The 21,968-nt window shown below is 36.6% G+C and overlaps 2 protein-coding genes across 4 annotated transcripts; both read right to left on the bottom strand.

The window, feature by feature from the left end:
* Window positions 1–83: 83 nt before the first annotated feature.
* LOC140873007 (1-acyl-sn-glycerol-3-phosphate acyltransferase 2) lies at window positions 84–5,205 on the bottom strand. The gene is made up of 11 exons (XM_073275966.1): window positions 4,825–5,205; window positions 4,534–4,656; window positions 3,612–3,651; window positions 3,430–3,503; window positions 3,289–3,348; window positions 2,276–2,353; window positions 1,969–2,127; window positions 1,334–1,459; window positions 815–907; window positions 602–685; window positions 84–522 (listed from the first exon to the last, which is right to left on the bottom strand). The coding sequence occupies exons 1-11, from the start codon at window positions 4,903–4,905 to the stop codon at window positions 295–297; spliced, it is 1,146 nt and encodes a 381-aa protein (XP_073132067.1). The 5' UTR covers window positions 4,906–5,205; the 3' UTR covers window positions 84–294.
* Window positions 5,206–6,873: 1,668 nt separating this feature from the next.
* Window positions 6,874–21,458, bottom strand: LOC140873047 (uncharacterized). 3 transcript variants are annotated; one of them, XM_073276023.1, is made up of 25 exons: window positions 21,385–21,458; window positions 21,093–21,305; window positions 20,866–20,966; window positions 20,436–20,646; window positions 20,227–20,308; window positions 19,276–19,576; window positions 18,003–18,105; window positions 17,765–17,901; window positions 16,720–16,893; window positions 14,125–14,330; window positions 13,870–14,010; window positions 13,684–13,772; window positions 13,174–13,321; window positions 12,902–12,954; window positions 12,433–12,488; window positions 11,615–11,778; window positions 9,946–10,133; window positions 9,388–9,445; window positions 9,240–9,312; window positions 8,682–8,783; window positions 8,492–8,588; window positions 8,305–8,418; window positions 7,983–8,239; window positions 7,759–7,899; window positions 6,874–7,329 (listed from the first exon to the last, which is right to left on the bottom strand). In XM_073276023.1, exons 2-25 carry the CDS (start codon window positions 21,301–21,303, stop codon window positions 7,150–7,152), a joined length of 3,387 nt encoding a protein of 1,128 aa, XP_073132124.1. In that variant the 5' UTR covers window positions 21,304–21,305; window positions 21,385–21,458; the 3' UTR covers window positions 6,874–7,149. The 3 variants fall into 3 exon arrangements, with proteins under 3 accessions (XP_073132124.1, XP_073132125.1, XP_073132126.1); XM_073276025.1 differs by lacking the exon at window positions 21,385–21,458 and having other exon boundaries at window positions 7,176–7,329; window positions 7,759–7,774; window positions 7,861–7,899; window positions 21,093–21,369; XM_073276024.1 differs by lacking the exon at window positions 21,385–21,458 and having other exon boundaries at window positions 6,875–7,329; window positions 7,983–8,215; window positions 21,093–21,367.
* Between the last annotated feature and the right edge of the window lie 510 nt (window positions 21,459–21,968).

The raw sequence follows: 21,968 nt of genomic DNA, 5'->3' as shown, positions 1-21,968 counted from the left end.
GGATCCTAATTATCTATCTTATTTCAATGACAGATTTTAAATACAGTCGCTACTACTGGTTGAAACATTCTCAAATTTTGAAAAACGCAACTTTTCTCCGTTAAACTTTTAAATTGCCTCAGCATTGGCATAATTGCAACAAGCACTTGCTCAGTTTATAGTATCATAGTAGATTAATGCATTGTTACTCATACAGCCTGTTTTCAGTACAAAAGCTTCGAGCACAAGCACTCCCTTCACAACTGTAAATCGAGAACTCGGTTACAAAATATAGGTTGCGCTTACTGCCGTGTTTTATCTAGTTGGGGACGTCTCTCCACCATTCTTAAGCTTTGCAGGTGCGATTTTGGCGGGGGTTGATCGCTCAGACTGAGAAAATTGAATCAAGATTTGCATGAGACCCGTCACAATTGCCAAGCTGATTGCAGAAAAGGTAACCCCTTTCCAAGAAGAGAAAAGTGACGACCACTGGCAAACTTTCAAGGTCCCCATGATAAGCAAAATGCCCCAAGAACAGACAACCTGTTATTAAAAGAAGAAATTCACGGTTGTCCAGAATGGAGATGCATTAAGATACGAAGGAGACCACTGAGGATTTTACCAACAACGACTTCACAGGGCGACCAGTGTTTTGCAATTGTTCACCAAAGGAACCCTCCGCCATGTATGTGTCCAGTAATTTGTCCTGCTTATACAGAAGCTGATCAGAAAGGGTTGTAGGTAAATATTCAGTATGCTTTGGCCAAAACTTTATTGGCAAGGCCAAACCATGTAAGAAGAAAGGTATGATTCAAGGATCCATGAGCTGGTACACCTTGGCTACGAAGATGTCCCTACACCACTGAGCAACGTCATCATCTGTATCGGGTAAATCCTTCATTGGCTCTCTCTTGAGGTGGACATGCACCTAACAGATGGCAAAAAATCAAAACAATTTACAAGAAAAAGTGATGTAGAAAAGGTATCACTGTAAGTGACACAGAGCATTAATCGGTATTCTTAAATCTAGAAACAAGTGTACAGCGAGTCTCAATACTAAGAACGACTGCAATTTCATCCATGAAGAAACTTTCTGTAATTGATTCTTAGATCTTAATTCCTTGCATTTGACAGCTTATGTTGCAGATTACTGGTAAGTGTCAACCTGCCTCAGAATCACAATGCCTACAATGGTTTGCTACTTTATTATCTGACCTAGCTTGTACTAAAGGGAAATTTAGCACACCACCCGATGCAGTATGGCACCACACCAATTATTTCAAAAATGCATAAGTTGCCACAACATTACCATATGCGACACCATTTTTTGAGAATTAAGAGTTTGCAGGCTTACCACGGAAGATTGCCCTTTGAAGAGTCTTATCATGGTTGGTGCAGGAGAAGTTTTGGGAATTGCAACAGTGACGTCATAAATAGCAGGAACAAAGGATCTCATATGACTTACTGCTGTAACAAAACCCTGAAAAGAATCCAAATTACCCGAAAGCAAGTGTTTTGGACAACTTTACACATCATAAAACAATAATGTTGCAATACAACAGAAAAAAGGTTTAAATTGTTTCAATGAATAATGGTAATTCTTATTCATATAGCTGCACAAGCAAAGCTCCAGAAAGCAGGCGCAAAGGGCTAGTTTATTTTAGCAAAAGGCAACACCTGTCAAGGACTTTTTTTTTAGAAAAAACCATAACTTTACAAGAAGGATATTCTGAAAGCAGAAATCATCGTGTTCTATCTACAAGGATAAATGACATTAAAATTACTGTTTCAAGATGAAACCGATTTGCTTGCCGGACTTGCTCGTACTAAAATTTGTTAGGGATACATTCCTGAGAACGACAATCAGCCAGCTTAAATGATTTTTTCAGTAGGGATTAAACTAGTCGAATTGAAAACCACACAAATCAAATATGGGAGCTTCATTACTGATGACGGCCATGGATAATTTAACTTGGAGTGGGTTGTAACCTTAGTACGAGGAATCAAAACATTTCTCGGAACAGGCAATCCAGTTGAGGATGCATATTCTTGAGCAGCTAAAAGTTTTGCCTGCGTGAAGCGAGTACCCTCAACAAATAGTGCCAGCCAAAATGGCCTAGGGAAGTCCCTTAGCCTTTGAAGTCCTGACTACAAGAGATTTCAGCAAGATCACGTTAGGATCCAGGACTGCTAAGCCAAAAAAAACTGAAGGAAATAGAGCATACAGGTCAAAGAAACATAAAAGAATATGAGGCAAGAGCAACTCATGGTAAAAAGTATTCTCCCTTAACCATACCTTCAAGGTGCTTTCATCCTTCGCCCAGCTTCTTTCAAGAAAGAGATACTCAGAAAACCACATGGACCATCCTATCACCTGCACACAGTGAGAAATCAAGGCATCCATTCAACATGAGGGGTGTAAATGAGTCAATATTGAGTTGAGCATGTGAAGAGATCTACTCTCTATCTCGAGCTTTCTTGCGCTCAAAATCAAGAAGCTTAAGCTCAAATAAGCAAGCTCATGAGTTTTGTTTCCACATGTTTATTGGCTCAGATCATGAGATTTTGAGTGGCTATAAATTACACTCGAAATCATTAGAAACCTCGAACTCGAGCTCAAAGTTTGATTAAGTTTGTGTCAAACAGGCTCGACATGCTAATGAGCCAACTCAGCTCAACTTACATGTCTAGTTCAATCGACAATGTATCTGGTCATATTCCAGCCAAAAATAGAATTAGAAACACAAGAACGTGACAGAGAAACAAGAGTAGAAAGAGAAAACAACATTATACGTTTATGACTTCTGTTTGATGGATCTAACAGTTGAGAGGATAGGGAATGAGTTCCTAACAAGAATACTTGTGCAATATTCATTATAAAACTCCATTAAAAAATTGCACCCTATCTTTTCTCTACTCACATAAACACGCGGTCTGGCTATAACTAAGGAATAAGTCTTGGGAAACAAACAGTTCAACTATTGAGCTGATTGGTTTGTCCATGCCATATATTCACTTGCCATCAATTCGAACTGCAAATTATTTCATAAAAATAGTTTGATGATGAATTCAGTACGGTCCACAATTTATCTCAACTCGTATAACGTCATCTCATGAAAAAACACAGATGATTGTCAATTTGTCATATATGGCCAACTTATTAATTAGCATCCATCAACCTCCCCAACTTTTATCTACAGTTTAACTTGAAATCTAACATGTGACAACTAAGTCATAGAAAAATAAATTTGCAGTTAAGTAAACGAAGCTTCAATACCGTAAGAAAAAAGGTCAAAGAAAGCTACTTACTGGAAGGAGCTTTGAAGATTTCTTCATAACAGCTAATGTGCTACCCAGGCAACCTGATCGCTGTCGTACATGAGAATTGCATTGATGAATACTGAATACATTTTAATAGACTCACTGAGAACCAAAACACAGACGACAAACCTGAGCCAAAACCCATCCAACAAGCCAATCGATGTCACTTTTGTGATTACACATGACAAGTGCATGCTCTTTACCTATACAAATCACCAGAAAAGTTAAATACATACAAATTCAGCAAGGGTAAATTTTCAACGCACAGGAACACAAATCAATATCTATAAACAACTTTTTTGTAGCCTTACCCAGCAATTTAAAGGTTTCAGAATCAGTGTACAGTTCAATCTGCAGCAGAGAATCATAAAAACATGAGAGACTTGGATAATTTCAGATGAATGACAAATTCAAAACCATAGTTCGATTATAAGTCAATTTGCTTAAATGCCGATAGTTTCAAGTCATATTGTAATCCATCATCTTAAACCAGCTAATGCAAAATCAGCATAAGATGGCAAGATGTCATGTCATCTTGAATGTTGTAGTCCATAAGATGCAGGAATTCTGTCATATTAAAGTTCTAAGCAGCAAAGTAAACTTGGGTTTATCATACTTTACAGGTTTCAGAATCAGTGTACAATTCAATCTGCAGCCACAGAATTACTACATAAGAGACTCAGATGAATCAGATGAAGAATGAAAAATTCAAAAACATGGTTAAACTATCGGTTTATTTTCTTAAATGCTGCCCCGAGATTCAGCTCACATTGTACTCCATCATCTTAAACCAGATAATATAAGAATCAGCATAAAATTGAAAAGAAATCTGCTTTGGTCCTAAAGGCAGCTTAAAGTTCTCCGCAGCAAAGAAAATTTGGTTCAGTATATTTCTCCAAGCCTTGTTAAATATTGTAAATCATGGGGTTTCATTTCCCTTTATTGCATTGGTACTTGCTTGGGGAAATAAATTACCCTTGCATAAGGTTACAATAATTCTCCGCTGAATTTTTTTAGCCCTTAACCCTAAATAGCTTAAGTCACAAAGATTTGATTTACGACAACTAGACCAGAAATCGGGAACTTTATCCCAGATGCATATACAAGTATTTTAGAAATATACGAAGTCATCGAAATAATTGCAATGGCAGCATCCTGTGATGAACTCTACGAGTCCCAAGAACCAACACAAGTTTTTAGACTCGAATTTAAATCGGCATTTTAAGAAATCACCTTAACACCAGCCCACCAATCGACCAGCCACACTAATTCAAGCCACAAGAGCTCAGCCACCTCTCTGTTTATCCTCCTATACATGTTCTTTGACAGCGGCCGTATTAACACGTAACATATAGCCTGAAAATTTCTTAAAACTCAAGACATACATTTCTTAATAAAAAAAAACTATCTGAGAACCAATAGCTTAACGTTAAGAAAAAACCCTTCTTGCGTTTTGAGGTAAAATTCGATGAAACGCATAAAATTATGAAATTTAGTCAGTAAAATTATCCCTAAAATTCAAACCTGAATCAAATTGACGACAAGGCCAGAAATGAAAAAGAGAACGCCCAAAGGCACAACAACAGCAGCAGCAGCAATCGCCATAGCCCAGTATCAAGCGACAATTCTTCTATCTCGACAAATAAAAAAGAAACAAATCGAAGCAAATTATATAAGAGGAATTTTCTGGGAAAACGTGTTGCAGCAATTTCAAGATTTCGCCCACTTCCACGCCCGGAGATCAAATTATGACACCAACTACTGGTAAAAATATATTTACTGAATAATTTAGGAGCCGAACATCACTGCAATGCGAATGGATGCATTTCTTTAGAATGGAGAGAGAGAAATTCTGGTGGAGTAAAGAAGGAAGCAATGGTGAATGTTATCGCTGAGCTGAGTTGTACCGTACAAGTCACGTGAAGCAGACTAGATAACGGTCGTGGCACGCGCCTATTGGCGAAACATTTTATTATTTTTTTCAAAAATTTATCGATAATTATTATTATTTTAAGGGAAAAATAATAATAATACAAATTGGGATGTGGGAAATAAAAGTGGGTGAAGAATATAAACGGGGAAAAATTGGTCCAAAAAAAATGGAAATAAATAGATATAATTTCCCCTTTGAGAGAGTATTGATGGCAATAAATAAACAGTAAAAGTAGTTTAGGTAGCAGGAAACAGATACACCTAAACAAATCACCCAAGCTTCGGAGTATTCGAAGTGGAAAAGGATAATTTATTTGTATATAATAAGTAAATGTAAATAATTAGAATCATAAAATATGTATACAGTATAACATTGGGCATATCCAGGAGTACACTACAAAGCTGCTGTTCTTATTCTATCTAAATATAAATTAGTGTAAATATTAATATGATCATTTATTGCCGATAAAACAGTTGCATGGTAGGTAATAATATGTGTGGGCTGGCCCCGGCCGGCCCATTAACTTTTTTTAATTACAAGGGTTGACCGAAGGGTATCCCAATTCCCAACCCATCAGAGATCCATTAGCTTATGCGAGTCGAGGGACGTGATGAGCAAACATGAAAAAAATATGCAACTATTTGATATTAGCTTTAAATTATTTTTTTTACTGTATTGAAAAATATCGAATTTCGATATGATATTATAATGATATTGAATTCTTTTAAGAAATAACAATATGAAATTTGAATTTTCATATATCTAAAAATAATATCGAAATAACACATACAAATATAAATATATATAATATTTTTAAATAATAAAATTATAAATTTATATATATATATGTTTGTTTTCGGTATAAACCGATTTATATTATACCGTACCATACCAGTAGAGATTTCAAAACGGGCCGACGGGATGGGCAAACCCACAACCCACCAAAACCCGTCAGTTAGCGGGACGGGCCGACCCACCATTTAGGCGCGTTGGGAAATTATCAACCCAACCCGCCTATTTGGCGTGCAAAACGGGTCAACATGCCAATTTTTAGTTATATTTGACGGGTTGAAGCGGGTTGACCCACTATTTAAACGAGTTGAAAATTTATCAACCCAATCCGCTTGTATAACGAAATGGAATAGGCCAACTCATCAGAGCCAACCCACTTTGACAGCTCTACATACTAGCACAATCTATATGCTAATCATATTCAAAAAATTCAAAACATGCCATATATAATAAGACACGGAATGACATGACTTCCCAACAATCATGCTGCGACGATTTGATTAAATATTTGATTAATTGATTTGGAATTGAGGATTTCAAATCGACTTCATTTATTCGGCGTATTTTTAAAATCCATCAGTTAATCAGTTCGGTCGAGGCTATCATGCTATCATTCGGGTAGTGTCCGAAAGATAGGTCTAACACGAATCCTCTAAGGTACCATTTGGTACATGAAATGATAGTGAGATGAGACACAAATTTTTACTCATCTCATGTTTTTCTCATTTTTTTGTTAACACAATGATATCTCATGGCTCGGTATAACATTAGATATAGGCTTGATGACAAATACCTCTTAACACATGATATTAATGGAGGATGAGTGTCATATAAGTGAAATTGACAATCGTGATTAAGAGAATACACACAATAATCCTACTAAATAAAAAACATACAAAACAACATATTATTCATATTTATGTCTTGCTTATCCACATCTTATCATGTTTTTATTCATCTATCGCACATCCCATCCATGATACCAAACGGTGTCTAAATCTAAGATCAATAGTTTTACAGCTTGCCCGTGAATTTCGTTGGCTCTCAGTTTCCCCGTTCTTGGAAAATTCTGCATATGCTTAGGGAGAAGCAAAAAATGGGAGCCACTTGTTCTGAACACAAACTTAAGAAGTTAAACATGCAAGGAGTTGCTGGCACATTTTCCTAACATCCATGGAAGGATCTGTCGAGGACAGGTTTTGAAGCAACGCTCGCACTTCCAATAGGTCTTCGGATACACGTTCAACTACCTCTTCTTCGCTTGCCATCAAGCACACGAGCAACTTAACGCCGGCCATTTTCTCCTGTTAACGGTTAAAGACTATAAATTAAGCACACTAAGGAACGAATCTCTGAATCATATAGCAGCATGCATAAATGCTGTGAAAAAGTTATAACCGGCAAGCAAATGACGCCCACACAAGCATTTCACGCCTTTAAGCTTTCATACGTTGTCAAATTTTAATTCGTTTTTAAAATGAATCATCTGGTCATTTTAACAGATGGAACAGGAAATTCGGCACATAAAATAACAGAAAAATAGTCCATGGATGCTTGTTTGACAAATCATGACCATGGTATAGATACACAGTTCTGAAAAGTCGATGAATGTACAAAAGTGCAAGGCTGTTACTAAAAAGATTAAATTCAGAAACATTCTTGGCGCTACACACATAAATTGAACACGGTGAAAAAATAACCATGGCTGTTGCCCAAATTATAGTGAGATGTACCTTCTGTGATCCTTCTCTGAGAGATTTGAGAGCAACAGCGACCAGATCAGAGGAATACGGAAGAATTAAAGACTTCATATGATATGCAACTGAGAAGAGAACCTGGACACATGCAGCCGTAATATCTGGTTCCACCATTTCCTGAAAAAAAACAAAAAGTGCAATCACACGGTCTCTATTTAGTAAGCTATATCAGATTCCTCAAGTATAAGAAATTAACATACCCCTATGGCACGAATAATGCATGGAAGAATTTTTTTGACAAATGGCTTCTTTCCAGCTGCAGATGTCTTCTGGCAGGAACTTATAAGGACGTTAGCCATACATAGGCGAAATGAGAGGTGGGCTGTACCCTCAGATTTCCAGTCACATCCATCAGATTCGAAAGAAAACTTCTTGTCATCAGTCAATCGATTGATCACATACATTAGGACAGAGCCTCGATGAGCAGAATCACCTGCAATTTTGTGAAATGAAGGCCCTTTGGGAGTGTCATTATGAATACATACACAAATTTAAAGTTATACCAAGCAGAATGCTTTTTACCAGCAGCAAAAGATGGATTCTCCATGGTTGAAAGTTCTGAGAATTGTGGATCTTGTAGTTCAGAGCACATCATCAACGCCAAACAATCTATGCATCCATGTTGTGCTTTTGAAACTGCAGCCATATCGGTGTCATCAGATGTCAAAATTAGGGAGAGAGTCAGTAGCATAGTTGAATGATTACTTACTTTCATCATTGTCTACTGATGGCCAACATAGAATATTTTGTATTGATTTCCTCATTCTAAATAAATTAGGGTGTCCACATGCTTTGTAACCTCTCACCTGATCCAGAAAACATGTGGATTGAAACCAAGTACATACAAAGCATAAAAAGATTGTATCAGCAAACCAAACCAATGCTGATGAGACATTTACCGTAAGAGCTGTACAAAAGGAAAACAAGCAAACTTTGATACTCAACACATCCGTTGCATAAGCAGCGTATTCCAACTTTGAGGACAAGACGGGAATCAGAATCTGTGAAAGCAAAAAAAACAGGGAAACCTAATTGATTGGCACAACTTGGCAAAAGAAGACACAGACCAAATAAAACACCTGATATAACACCAAATTAAAAGTGAGGAAGACTTCTTTGCACATCTACTGGCAATGTCCTTCTCCAATAGGTAGCAATAATGAAAGTCAGTTCCCAAAAAAAGAAGAATCACTCCAATCAGTATTTGTGCAATACCATGTCAAAAAACAGAAGAGTTTATTATCTCAAAATATCATCAAAACTTCACAATCATTACATAGAAAGACATTTAAAAAAATTTTGTTCACCCAGCCAACAGCCCAAATCAACATCAGAAAAATTCTCAATACAGCATGAAAGGAAGACTCAATCCTCCAAAGAGTTAAAATGAAAACTAAATTATGAAAAGAGTGTCAGGTAAAGACAGCAGAAACAGTTTCAAACCAAATAGATCCTACCTTGGGATGAAGTCGCCCACAGAGCTCAGCAGCAAGTTTACGAACATCTTCAAATTCGGACTTACTCATTGCCCTGAGCCAGAAGAAAATTAATTTTCTTTTTCTTTCTAAAAGTAGAAATTGAAAGTGCTTTGTCTGTATGTCAAACCTGTTTATCAGCAAGGCAGCAATGCACTCCGTGCCCTCAACACTAAAATGTTTGTTCTCTGAAGACACAAGAATACAGTATATGATACTCAAGCAGAGAAAATTTTGAATCATTTAAATGTCAACAGATCAAAAAGGTCCGATTTGTGGTTCTTTTGTAACAAACGATGCAAGTTTTGACGGTTTCATTTAGATGAAGGAGCATGTAATCAAATAGTTCTTGGAATATGATATTATTAAAATACAAAACCCGACCAATGACGGTCAAGCTAATCCTTTGATATCCCTTTTTACATATAGAAACCAAAAAGTACCCCCACTAGATATAACTATTGGACCTGACACCCTGAAAATTCAACCTAGATGATGGTGAATCTCAATGCCATAAAAAGGCCAAAGATCAATTTGTAAACCAACTCCTTCGAAAGAAGATAATCAGGACATAGCGAAAGACATGGAAATACAAAACTCAAAAGTCAGCTTTTCAAGCATTGTACACTAATAACCGTTTAAGGTGAAAAACGAACAATAAATGACAAAATTAAAAGAAGAAACGTACCATGTAGATCACATGTTCTTAGAAAATCACCGTATAGTAGAGGAGAATTGAGGTCATCAAAAACTCTGAGAGGAAGCAGTCTGATTACAAGCAACGGGCAAAGATGACAAAAAAGTCGATTCTCAAGATTCATGACATCACTGTTTCCATCTTTCCTCTCTTTTCCGTTGGAAAAGTGCTCATCAATTCTGTTACAGACAAACATATAAAATAAAGGAAAGCTTTATACAAGACCGAGGAAATTAATTTCAAATATATCCTTATATAAACTAGATTAAGCCATGTTAAAGAAAAACAAGTCACACTCCAAAATAGAAAATATGATGAATGCCAAAGAGAAGCATCAAATTTTTACGCAAATAAGAAGTTAGGTGAATACAGGTCTTTCTAGTGCCTAGTTATTTCCAAATGCAGCCAATGCCATACATTACTTCAGACAGTCATAAAAGCAAATCAATTACCACTTTATGATGGCAATGCATAACGACCCTTTTTCCTAAATATATGTTCAAATGATTGGAGGTTGAAATTAAATGTCAAAACAAATATTCACCTTTCAAACTCTCGCCAAATTGGATTTAGGAGCATTCAAAAGAGGGAGCATCAAAGAATTACTTTTAATAAATTTTTTGCCTGTTTATTAGGCAAAAATGAGTAGGAATATTAGGAATTTATAATTTCGACACAAAGGCCTTGTGCCATAAAATTCAGAAACTGGAGACTAATGCCATCAGCATTCTAAAGATATATGCATACAACTATAATCATGCCTTCTTGTCATGCTTAAAAAAGCAACACATAGCAAAGGAGATAGGATCAAAGAGTGCAATATAGCTCTTGTTTCAAAACTGAAATTAATGCATATAAGCCCCACATGCACATATGTTTAAAAAGCGCGAAGTGACAAAAGGATTACGGATTACCATTTCTTCGAAATAACAAAAATACAAAGTATGATAACATAAGAGTGATCACCAGCTTATTCTTTAAGAAACAACACAATATAAGCAATAAAAATTTAAAAACCAAGAGAAACAGCAACAAAAACTTTCATGGGTTATAGACCCTCCACATTCACACCCTTTTGCATTAAAAAAATTATAATGAAAACAGATTTAAAATGCCCAAACTTTGTGTCAACATCATTGCGAAGTGATGCTAATCCAGGAAAGTTTTTTGTGGAAACTTTGAACACTCGGACACGTCACGACGCTACAAACACTATGTGACAGCCAAACTAGAAAAGAGATGTACAGAGTCGCTCAAAATTTTCAACAGGAAAAAGCAAGAGGCGCTTGCGCTCATAGCAAGTTAGCTCATAGCAAACTATGTGATATATGCAAGAGGATTAGAAGTAGTCAATCTGCAAATTATTCGGTAGCAGATAGAGGCATGGTGTAGGCATCGCAATGTTAGCTAACAAGTCCTACAGTTCCATGATTACAGGTTCATGAGCAAACGACTGTGGAATTAATCAATAATTGGCGCTTTAACCTCACATCCATGTGCATGCATATAGATACTTACAGTGAACTGCTTTTCTCAAGAAATTGTTTAAGGAGATTTGTGTACACCACGAAAAGGGAAACGTTACTCCATTTGCATTCACTTCAGAAATGAAGGCAAGATCATTGAAATGAAGGTCAGATCAGGGTGAAAATTTACTCACTCTTTTTGTTCTCTTGCATGTGATAAAAGTCTGTCAAAGATTACATCCACAGCTGCAGCCATGTATTCACTTATATGACTAAGGAATCTGACAATAACCGCATTAGATGGTTCAGCTAACATCTTGACTGTCAAGGCACCTGCGATTGCATTCCAATCTTCAACCTAAAGATTTCATCAAACTACCATAATTAATATCAGATCAAAGTTAACCATAATACAGCATCAACTTGTTTATTGAAAATCCAAATTACGTAAAAGAATCTTATTCTAGGTCTCTGAAAGTTACAGCCAATCACAAAACAATTTGGATTGATCAAGTTTTCTTATGACGAGGCTCCTAATCTGATTTTTCTCACATCATCAACAAAGGAACTGTCCAAACACTACTTCACAAAACGATGTCTCTCGTTAAATATATAACAGAAGGAATCATAAGGCATAGTCATGAAAACAAAGTGAGCTAAGCCACCAGCCTGAAATCACTGTGGTCGAGTACATTTCATTACAGGTAGCTTTTACTCTAATAAATCTTGCTAAGCTTGTTATCATTGAAAATTTATTGGAAGATTCATTCCTCTCTAAGGATAAAACAAGAAGCTGATTCAGAAAGCAGTGCTCACAAAGGTAACACTACCACAAAGGGTTGACAAAATAGGCAAAGGTGAAAAAATAAAATAAACCAAGAGGAAAACCATCATAAACCAATAAAGCCAAGGGTATCCAACTTCAAAGGAGTTTGGTTTATAGTGATATGGTCATATGGAGGCTTTCATGTAGCTCAGACAACATAAAGATACCATAGCTGATGGTACTCACATATTTTGCCCACTCGGGGAGCAACTTTAGTAGGCCACCTGCATCTAAAGCTGATCCTGTGATCAAAAGGTTGAAACTAGATTAGTTGCCCATAATATTCTGAGACTAGCGATATTGACTTTTTCTTCATTTTCTCATCTTTAAGGTGAGAGTCAGCTGTCAAAACGAACTGGCGGGGCAGGCCAACCCGCAACCCACCAAAACGAGCCAGTTGGCGGGCCGGCCCACCATTTGGGTCGGTTGGGAAATTAGCAATCCAACCCGTCTATTTGACGGTGCGGACCAGCCCGCCAATTTTTAGTTATAATTGACGGGTTGGGGCGGGTTGGCACCGCAACCCACCACTTGGCGGAGCCAAGCTTTGACTGCTCTAGAAAGGGAGGAAGATGATGCAACCGTTCATGGCAAGAACTACAGTCCATTTTGATGTTGCAAAAAAACATGAATCCTAGTATATATTTACACGTACCTCCTTTGCTACTTGAGGGAGACCCTGAAAGATCTGAGCCTTCACGGAGATTGCTGCAACAGACAATGTTGAGGTCTTTAGGTACAAATGCAAATGCATTCAAGTTTAGATGGACCAAAATTATGTTGAGAAAAAAATGGAAAAACTTTTTTTTTTTTTAACGTTCATCTCTTCGTTTTTTAAAAAGGAGATGGGTTACTATGTTTACAAATATTAATCAGTGTTTACAAAGATAACAAAGTCAACATACAATTAAGTGCTCAGTCAGTTACCTGAGACAGTCGATCAGCATGCACAAAATCTCAGGTTCTTGTTTATGATTGATCAGCAAGGCTATGAGAGTGGTGCCTGCTGATAACCGTACTTCATCATTTGTTGAATAACTCAAGTCAACTAGTGCAGGCAAAACCAATGGTGGGTCTGCAGATAATAATAGAGAAATAGTCTCAGTTAAAACAAAGTGAATCAGTTGTACAAACGCAAGGTGAGATATGGTAGTAGGAATGGGAAAATAAGTATCTCCAGCGATTGGATGAGTGTGTATGTACAAGCAAAGGGGCATATGACATGTAATCCCATTTACACTTCCAGTTCATCAGACCAACAGAAAATTTCATGCATATTGGCAATGTATAAAGTAAACAAAATTTCATGTGCACTAAATAAAGAAAATGTGTAGATCATTACTGCACTAAGATGTGAACTCACAGATTTAGCTGTCAACCTGATTTTGTACAGTAGCTTCACTAACTTTAAGGAAGAAATTAAATACTTAAACTAACCAATCTTCGGAATCAAATTAGCTGCCTGACTTTGTATAATCAAATCTTCATCTTCAAGACATTTTAGCAAGCGATTTGCGACGTGTTGCCTGCAAGTTAAAATTACTATAAGAATCTAATATCAACTGAAAAAGCTGAGGAATTATCCCAAAATGTTTGAGGCAGGGCCAAGATTAGCCTACACACCACATTGCTCTTGAAAGTGCACTATCTGAACCAGAAATGTGAACGATATCTGCTATAACATCAAAAGCATTCCTTCTCTGTGCAACATTTTTAGAATCAATTCGCTTCAGAACTTCTTGAAGGCAGTTGCTATTTGAGCATCTGTCAAATTCAATGATTCCAGTCATACATTGAAAATACGTATGAAACACGCACACATACATATTTTTTTTTGTGTGTGTGTGGACTGTGGTGTGTGCCTCTAAATGCAAATACCTTGAGCAATATTCTGCAACAAGCTTAACAATGGCTTTTGCAGCCGCATCTTGCTCATCCAAAAAATTTAATAGCAAAGGCAGAACAGCATCCATTTGTCTAGTCTCATCAAGACTGCTTTTGGACAAAATATTGTTTGTCCTGAAGATGACTGCCTTAAATATGCTAATCGCTCCATCAATTACTTCTTCATCGGCACACTGCAGCTGTAACACATTCAACATCACTAAACAAAGTTAACATTTAAAAGGCAATGCATTTTTTAATCCTGAAAAGTTCATTCTAATCTATAGCACTAGGATGTGGAGATAACATCAGCCCACAAGATCAACAACAATATAAAAAATCTGATGTGGTGATTAACTGGTTGGTCTTGCCCAAAAACACTAAGCTGATTAAGGGTTGCGATGAATCACTTCATGCACTTCCACGCCAAAGCCAACTTGGTTAAACAATCAGGAGGGCTAGAATGGAGGAATTCTTCAGAAGAATACAATTTCTCTCTAAAATGTCAAGCACAACTCAGAATCAACTTGATCTATTAACTTAGACAATTGATTATTTTCACTACGACTATCTTCACAATTTTGAATGTTTCTAAAGTTCCCGAATCTTCTAGGTTGGAGATCAAATACAGGTTTCGATTGATTTAGTATCTAAACTATCAATTCTTCCTTTTAAAAAACAGATTCGGTTTTTCTTAGGAAATTTTACTGTGGATGTGAATCCCTTTGACCGAAAAACTTGATGGATCATACAGCTGATTCCTACTTTTATTATTTCCCTTACATTTTTTTCTCCTGATTTACTGATTCGAGTAATGTGTAACATATCTCCAACCTACACTTCTCCCGTAGTCAAATGAACAAGGTAATCACAGATTTTCACTTGCTATCAGACATGAGTGGACTTGACACTTAACATATATTCAAAAAAACATGAGTAAGATATTGAAGGTTGTACAGATTTATATGTATATGGACAATACAGGTTCAACTCAGTTGTTCTTCTCCAAAACACAGCCATCCCATGGTAGCATACATCTAAACCCCTCGACCACACACACACACACAAAGAAGGAAACAATTAGGTAAACCATTCGAAATGGATACTGATGTATCTGAAATTTTTAACCAAAAGATAAAATGATGATGATAATAATACCACATTTGCATTTTTTTTGATAGGAAACTATAATGTTATATAAAAAATTAGATTAAAAGATTTACAAAAAGTGGACTAGTGGTCCACAGAAGCTAACTATTATCCAATGCAAACAACCACAGTTATCAAACTAAATCAAAGCCAATTTCCAATCCCTATACAAGTCTAAAATAGCCAAAGATTGAAATTTAGAACCCTTGTGGGCCCACATGGATACTCTCGATTTGATCTTGTCCCAAATTTCCTTCACTGGTTCTTCACTATCTTCAAAAATTCTTTTGTTCCTCTCCAGCCATAACGACCAACACACACAATGAACCACTATTAACCAAAAAACTTTCCCTTTCTCTCCAAGTCGAGCTCCTAAATCAGTTGTATAAAGGTCTTTTGTTGAGTTCGGGATTACCCAAGAAAATCCCAATTCCTTGAGAACAAGGTTCCACAAGGAGCCAGAGAACGGGCAATGAATAACCATGTGATCCTGAGTCTCTCCCCCCTGTTTGCATAGCACACACCAGTTCGGGCTAAGGGAGATATTCGGGAGCCTCTTTTGAATCAAATCACAGGTAGGTAATCTTCCCAACGCAGCTGTCCATGAGAAAACCCGAACCTTTGTCAGAATAAGGACTTTCCAGATAGGGTAAAAAAGAGAGAAGCTAGGGAATCGCTCCTCTGGAAAGAAGGACTCGTAGAAAGACTTTACTGAAAATACGTCTGAGCTGTCCCATACCCATTTCCTCACATCCTCCACTCCCTCTATTAAGTTAACCCCCCTCAAAACTTCCAGCAGATTACCTAGCTGGCCCAACTCATCATCCCTCAAATCGCGTCGAAAATGCAAATTCCAGGATATAGAGTTAGAAGAAAAAGATGGATCTCGACAAAGGAAAAAAGAAATCTGTCTATTGTGCTCCCTAGAAATCTTAAAGAGGTTAGGAAAAAGATCCTTAAAACTAGAATTCCACACCCAGCAATCTTCCCAAAATCTAAATCTATCCCCCCTAAAACCACAGCCCTCACAGAGTGACTGAAAGCTAGATACGTCCTCGATATGAATTTCCACGGACTTCTAAAAGTGTTGTGTCTAGCCAATCCCGCATCCCAACCGTTATCTTGAACTCCGTATTTGCTCGCTATAATTTTCTTCCAAAAAGTGTCCCCCTGCGTCGAAAATCGCCACCACCATTTACCTAGCAAAGCCTTGTTTCGAAGGCAAAGATTACCTATTCCCAAGCCTCCTCTATCTTTTGGTTTACAAACTTTATCCCATCCTACCAGATGACAATGGGTCTCCCCATCCAATCCATCCCACAAAAAGTTCCGCATAATTTTCTCCATCTCCTCTGCAACGCCTCGTGGAATAATACCACATTTGCATTGATCACACTATACAGTTAGCCCCAACTTAATCAAAGAAACGCATGGTGTTACCTGGGACATGAGAACTTGAGTGAGACGAGATCCAAATTCTTCTAGAGCATTTCCAAATTGCTGATTATCTAGTCGACCGAGCGTAAGCAAAATGCAGTTTAGGAAGAAATTTATTGTCTCTGTTCTGCTGTCTCTGCTCACACTAGGTTCTTCAACATGGTCACCTGCATAAAACTGCATGTGCGGAAAATGAAATGAAGAAAGAGTAGTTACAGGAGGCTCACACCAAAGAATTAAACATATTAATACTCGCATATTTAGTCATTGTTTAAACTGAATTCAAACAAGAAGCAGTGCAACCCCAAACGTGACAATTTGAGATTTGAAGTTCGACTTGCCAACAGAAGTCCATTGAAGAGCATAACATGCTGATATCAACACACTGAAAGATGTTACATCTCCGTAGAGAACCTAATATCACGAATTTTGCAGTTTATATTAATCATAAATTCGTTATTTGTTCGCTTTATAAGTTAAAGTCAATGAGTTATCCCACTACTGTAACTTGACGGCTTACACAGTCACCCACAGAAGAAGAATTTTCTGTTACACTTCATGAAAGTTTGATTTTAATTACTCAATGCACTTCCAATTACATTTATAATATCAGTGATTTTTTAAATGAATTATGAAACAGAATCATTTTCACATGAAAATAGAAACAATAAAGAAATTAATCAACCGCTTAACACACAAAAATATTTCCAAGTCAAAAGAAAACTGAATGTTCGAGGATGAACTCAAGATCATAGGACATCATGAATGTATTGTGTTTGGAGCCTTGCGAAATTTTAAAGCATCATAAATATTCCAAATATAACCAGTAAAACTCATCAACAACGTCCCGCAAGACTAGACACAGAGATAGAGAAAAGGAAAAGGTGAATACAAAATGCCTGATTTATGCAAATCGAGAGCTCTACGTGGCAAGACAAGATGCCCTTGCTTAACTTGCTCAAGTCAATGCAAATGAAAAGAGAAAAACTCTTCACCTTGTTCCTCCACCATCAACAATGTAAATAATATGACTATTAAGAAATGCTACCTGAATACCAGACAAATATTGGTCCAATATTTCTTTCCATTGATGAGAGAATTTGCGATCTTCCAGCTGCAAAAGGATGCCATAGTGTTTCCAGCAAGACAAGAGAAGCAACGACCCAGCCTTGAGCATTTTTGAGTCTGATATCAACAATACAAATAAGAGCACATAATCTAGAAGTCCAGGACTGTTAACATAATTAACAGTATAAATGGTTTAAAAGATTCAATATCAACAACACCTGCCTCATTTAGACAGCAACCATATTGTTCTTGAATTCCCTGAAGCCACTTCAGTACTCTCTCCAATCCATTTGCATGCAAAGAACGGCTTTTCCTGCTCCACTGCAATGAAACCACCTTTTCAATATGCTGCTGGAACATCTTAACACATCCCCATTAGAATTCACCCACCAATTTTTTGTATTTCCTTAGTGGTGTTTGTGTCATTGAGATCCAGTATGTACTTGCATGGATATCTAATATAATTTATTAATTTACCACAATGACTTAATCTTTCACTTTATATTTTGGTAAAATTTTCACTTTTGTGAACGAAAAAAAGAAAATATTCCCAATTTTGAAAAAAAAAAAATTAAGGTTAACCCAAATTTGAATCAACAAAATTCTCCCTACAGCACCAAATAAAATGTTATCTGATTCGAGCAAAGAGTGGAAACATGTAGCATGTCTACCACTCCTGAAAAGAAGGTAACTGGGAACGTAAAAAGGATGAAACTCCGGTAAAGTTTTGCCTTTTATATATATAAGAAGCCAGGCAAAACAACGATGAACCAGAATATATTCCTCCTGATTAAACAAAGTCCATCCGGTATAGCTTCCGTCAAGATAAGATCTTGCAAGAAACAAGTGGGCAAGAAAAATGGTAATGAGACAGCAAACACAAGGTGATACTAATCTAAACGTGTAATATATTTAAGCATTTTCAAAGGGATGCAATTTAACTAAAAAAGAAAAAAATAATAAATTTTTTTAGGAAAAAAAAAAAACATTTCCTCTGCCCAGGCAATAGAATCTCAACACTGTTTGGGTCCATTTCGGTGCTTCCAAAATCACAAGCAGTTTTTCGAAAATCCTCAAAAGGCTCAAAGGATAACATGGAGCTTGCGGCATCAATAAATTAATTCTTGTTTTCAGATTTTATATTGCATAAGATCCAAAGTAAGAGAAGCCAACTTCATATTTGCAGTTTTCCTGAGGCTGTCATGGAGTATTCTTTTACTTTCAAAATATAAAAAACCAGGGCGAGAATTACTCAAAAGTGAGGGGGCAGAAGAATCCAAGATATAACCGAGACATGCAGAAAATTGGGAAAAAAACGAAAAATATTGCGAACACATCAACGAGTAAAGAGTGTTATAACATATATGCATTAAGGAAATGAAAAAATAAAAGCTAAGGGCATACAGCTGTAAGTTTCTTCACTAGGGTAATAAGGGAGTGTTATAACATATATGCATTAAGGAAATGAAAAAATAAAAGCTAAGGGCATACAGCTGTAAGTTTCTTCACTAGGGTAATAAGGGCATCAACATTATTCCAAAGCATCAATTTCGGTTCTGACTCAGTAGGCAGTTCAGATCCTTTGCTCCATTTTTTTGTTTCGCTCTCACCAGAAGAAGATGGCAAAGTAATGGGAGAAAGATTTTTAGAATAAACCATTGATGATTTCTGCTTGTTATGTTTATTTTTGGAAGCCAGGTCATTTCTGGTCAATGCTACTGTAAGAGATACAATGAAATCAGCAGCAGCTACTGCAAGGCGAGTCGGTAACTCAAATCCATCCTGCATATTCCTACATTTTCAACCAATGAAAGACTAGGTCAGAAGCACAAACAAGACCTAATATGGCTAATGTAAAAAACCAATGCTATCTCATGTTGACATCCTGACACTGTGACTATACTCAATTTCACATTAAAACATATCCAAAACAACCATGGTGATCGATTAAACCCAGTAACATCTATCTGATGTCTCCTTTGGAAACAGCAAACATCAAAGCAAATTATTTCCAGACGACACCAGGATGGAGACTCCACTGAAAGAATTGAAAGGGCATAGGATGAGAGACAAACAGATCATCTATCTGAATCGCGCCAGTAAAAATCTTCCAGTGGGCATACCATAGATTGAATAACAGTACACGATGACTAGTATCTAGGAGGTGAAAGGGGAAATATTACTTCACAATAAACACAAATGGGAAAAAAATCTGGAAATATCGCTTCTACGTTGATCAAAGGGGAAGACTGATAGCACAAAGTAAAATGGAAGATTCCACCATTCATTTGGAAGTACCAGTGCAATACCCAAGCCGAAACCCATCAAACCAGTAAAGACCGACACCCATCAAGCCAGTAAAGATTGAAACCCATCAAGCCAGTAAAGACCGACGAGGTCAGACTACATAAATTGAATGTTAATAAGTAAAAGTACACATACCTTCCCTTGCACATCATAGACAAAACCTGGTTGATACATGAACAAAACATCTTCAAAATGCCATCATACTTTTCCCTTATTCCTACAGAAGAGTCAAAAGTGTAGTTAACAACTCATAACTAACTCACCAGTAAACAATTCCATCCTACTTCAAGGCATAATCAGGAGAAAAAAAGGCCACGCATATGTGTGTGTGTATTGACCAATACCACTGGTTTCCAGGTTGTTATCTACATTCTCATATTCAATAAGGCTGCGTCCAAGTATACACCAGCCAAAAGCAACATAACGATCATCCTTCCTATAAATTATTCCGGCTAAATTTCTGATGACGACTTGGAACAATCCCTCGTCCAGAAACAGCCAGTTCAGAAGTATCATGTTCTGGTTTCCATGCTTCGACTCTTTGATTTTCAATACCTGAGTGTATATACAATAAACATCGACAGATCAATACAAATCATCACAAAACAACTAAACTTCACGTCCGAGAAAATGAAACGGATAAATTTCTCGACAAGAACAGGCTCCTTCCGCATTTTTTCAACATGAATAGGGTATACACTGCAGTTTATAAAGAATTAGAAAATTCAAAAATATAGTTTACAAGGGGGAAAAGCATAAACAAAACAAGTGTACATGTTCAATCATGGGAACAAGGACTTGGTCCATGTGCCCGTCTTTCTCCTCTGCTTCCGCTACGTAGTTGTGAAGAAACCAAAGAGACTGTTCCAAAGAAACTGAAAAAACAAACAAATATCCAGGTAGAGTCAGAGAGTAAAAAAAAACTAGAACAAAATCAGAATGGTGTAAAGAAAACAACATACATTCACAGGACCAAACAATTACCAAAAAAATTCGCATACCATCGACAGGGGCGATAACGTTGGGCTGTGAAGGGAGACAAGAAATGGCGTTCTGCAGTTTCTTGGGCTTGGCGTTGAGGAGAGAAGTCATGACGCGGCCAACGGTCGCGGATACCATCTGGCCCGGACCCGACTCAGCAATTGACGGTGGTTGCAAAGATAAAGAAGAAAACCGCACATTAAATCGCTCAGCTTCTTCTTCTTCCATCATCTCTGAATGCAATTACAAGAATCGTTTGTGTGCAACTTTTTCAAAATAAAACAAAGCAAGAAAAAGAACAAAAACAAAAACCTTCTATTTCCACTGCTGCTATTTATCAAACGTTTGCTCCTCGAAAAATTATACGAGGGTCAGAGACTGCGGATCATTCTTTTAAACTTTTCTTTTTTTAAAAAAAAAAGGCCAAATTATTTATTTGTTAATTATCTAAGATCATTACATGTTTTTGTTATTACTATTATTATTATTATTAAGAAGTATGAGACTCTTTTTTAGAAAATAATTTGTTGTACCTTAACAAAAAAATAATAATTTGTTGTTAATTTATCGATACGTTATATATTACCATAGACAAAGAATAAACTAAAAATAATAATATCGTGACACAAATAAAATAAAAGGTATTGTGCATGTGAGGGAAAAAAAAAAAGGTATTATGCTTAATTGAGACGGTATCATAATATTTTGTGATATTTTGAGACGGATCAACTATGATATATTAATATTAATAATAAAATTGATATTTTTTATGGATAACTCAAATAATATATTTGTCACGCAAAATCAATATTTGATATGATTTTATAGGAGTTTTTGTGTTTTAAATAATGTAATAGAATAAATAATCACAACAAACTCGTGTGAGACAATTTCAT

Source organism: Henckelia pumila, unplaced genomic scaffold, assembly GCF_033568475.1.
Source record: "Henckelia pumila isolate YLH828 unplaced genomic scaffold, ASM3356847v2 CTG_525:::fragment_3, whole genome shotgun sequence".
NCBI lineage: Eukaryota > Viridiplantae > Streptophyta > Magnoliopsida > Lamiales > Gesneriaceae > Henckelia > Henckelia pumila.
Note: the sequence above shows the minus strand (reverse complement) of the source record. Positions and strands in the feature narration are given on the sequence as shown.

What these genes read in the sequence shown, in the direction of transcription:
- LOC140873007 (XM_073275966.1), bottom strand. Translation starts at nt 4,905, where the DNA reads ATGGCGATTGCTGCTGCTGCTGTTGTTGTGCCTTTGGGCGTTCTCTTT. An exon ending in TTTTGATTCCTCGTACTAAG is followed by an intron (nt 1,460 to 1,968) that starts GTTACAACCCAC and finishes GATTCTTTTCAG; the next exon opens with GGTTTTGTTACAGCAGTAAG. An exon ending in TCAAAGGGCAATCTTCCGTG is followed by an intron (nt 908 to 1,333) that starts GTAAGCCTGCAA and finishes GCCATCTGTTAG; the next exon opens with GTGCATGTCCACCTCAAGAG.
- LOC140873047 (XM_073276023.1), bottom strand. Translation starts at nt 21,303, where the DNA reads ATGATGGAAGAAGAAGAAGCTGAGCGATTTAATGTGCGGTTTTCTTCT. An exon ending in TAGTGAAGAAACTTACAGCT is followed by an intron (nt 18,106 to 19,275) that starts GTATGCCCTTAG and finishes GTTTCATTGCAG; the next exon opens with TGGAGCAGGAAAAGCCGTTC. An exon ending in CCTTTTGTACAGCTCTTACG is followed by an intron (nt 8,589 to 8,681) that starts GTAAATGTCTCA and finishes TTTCTGGATCAG; the next exon opens with GTGAGAGGTTACAAAGCATG.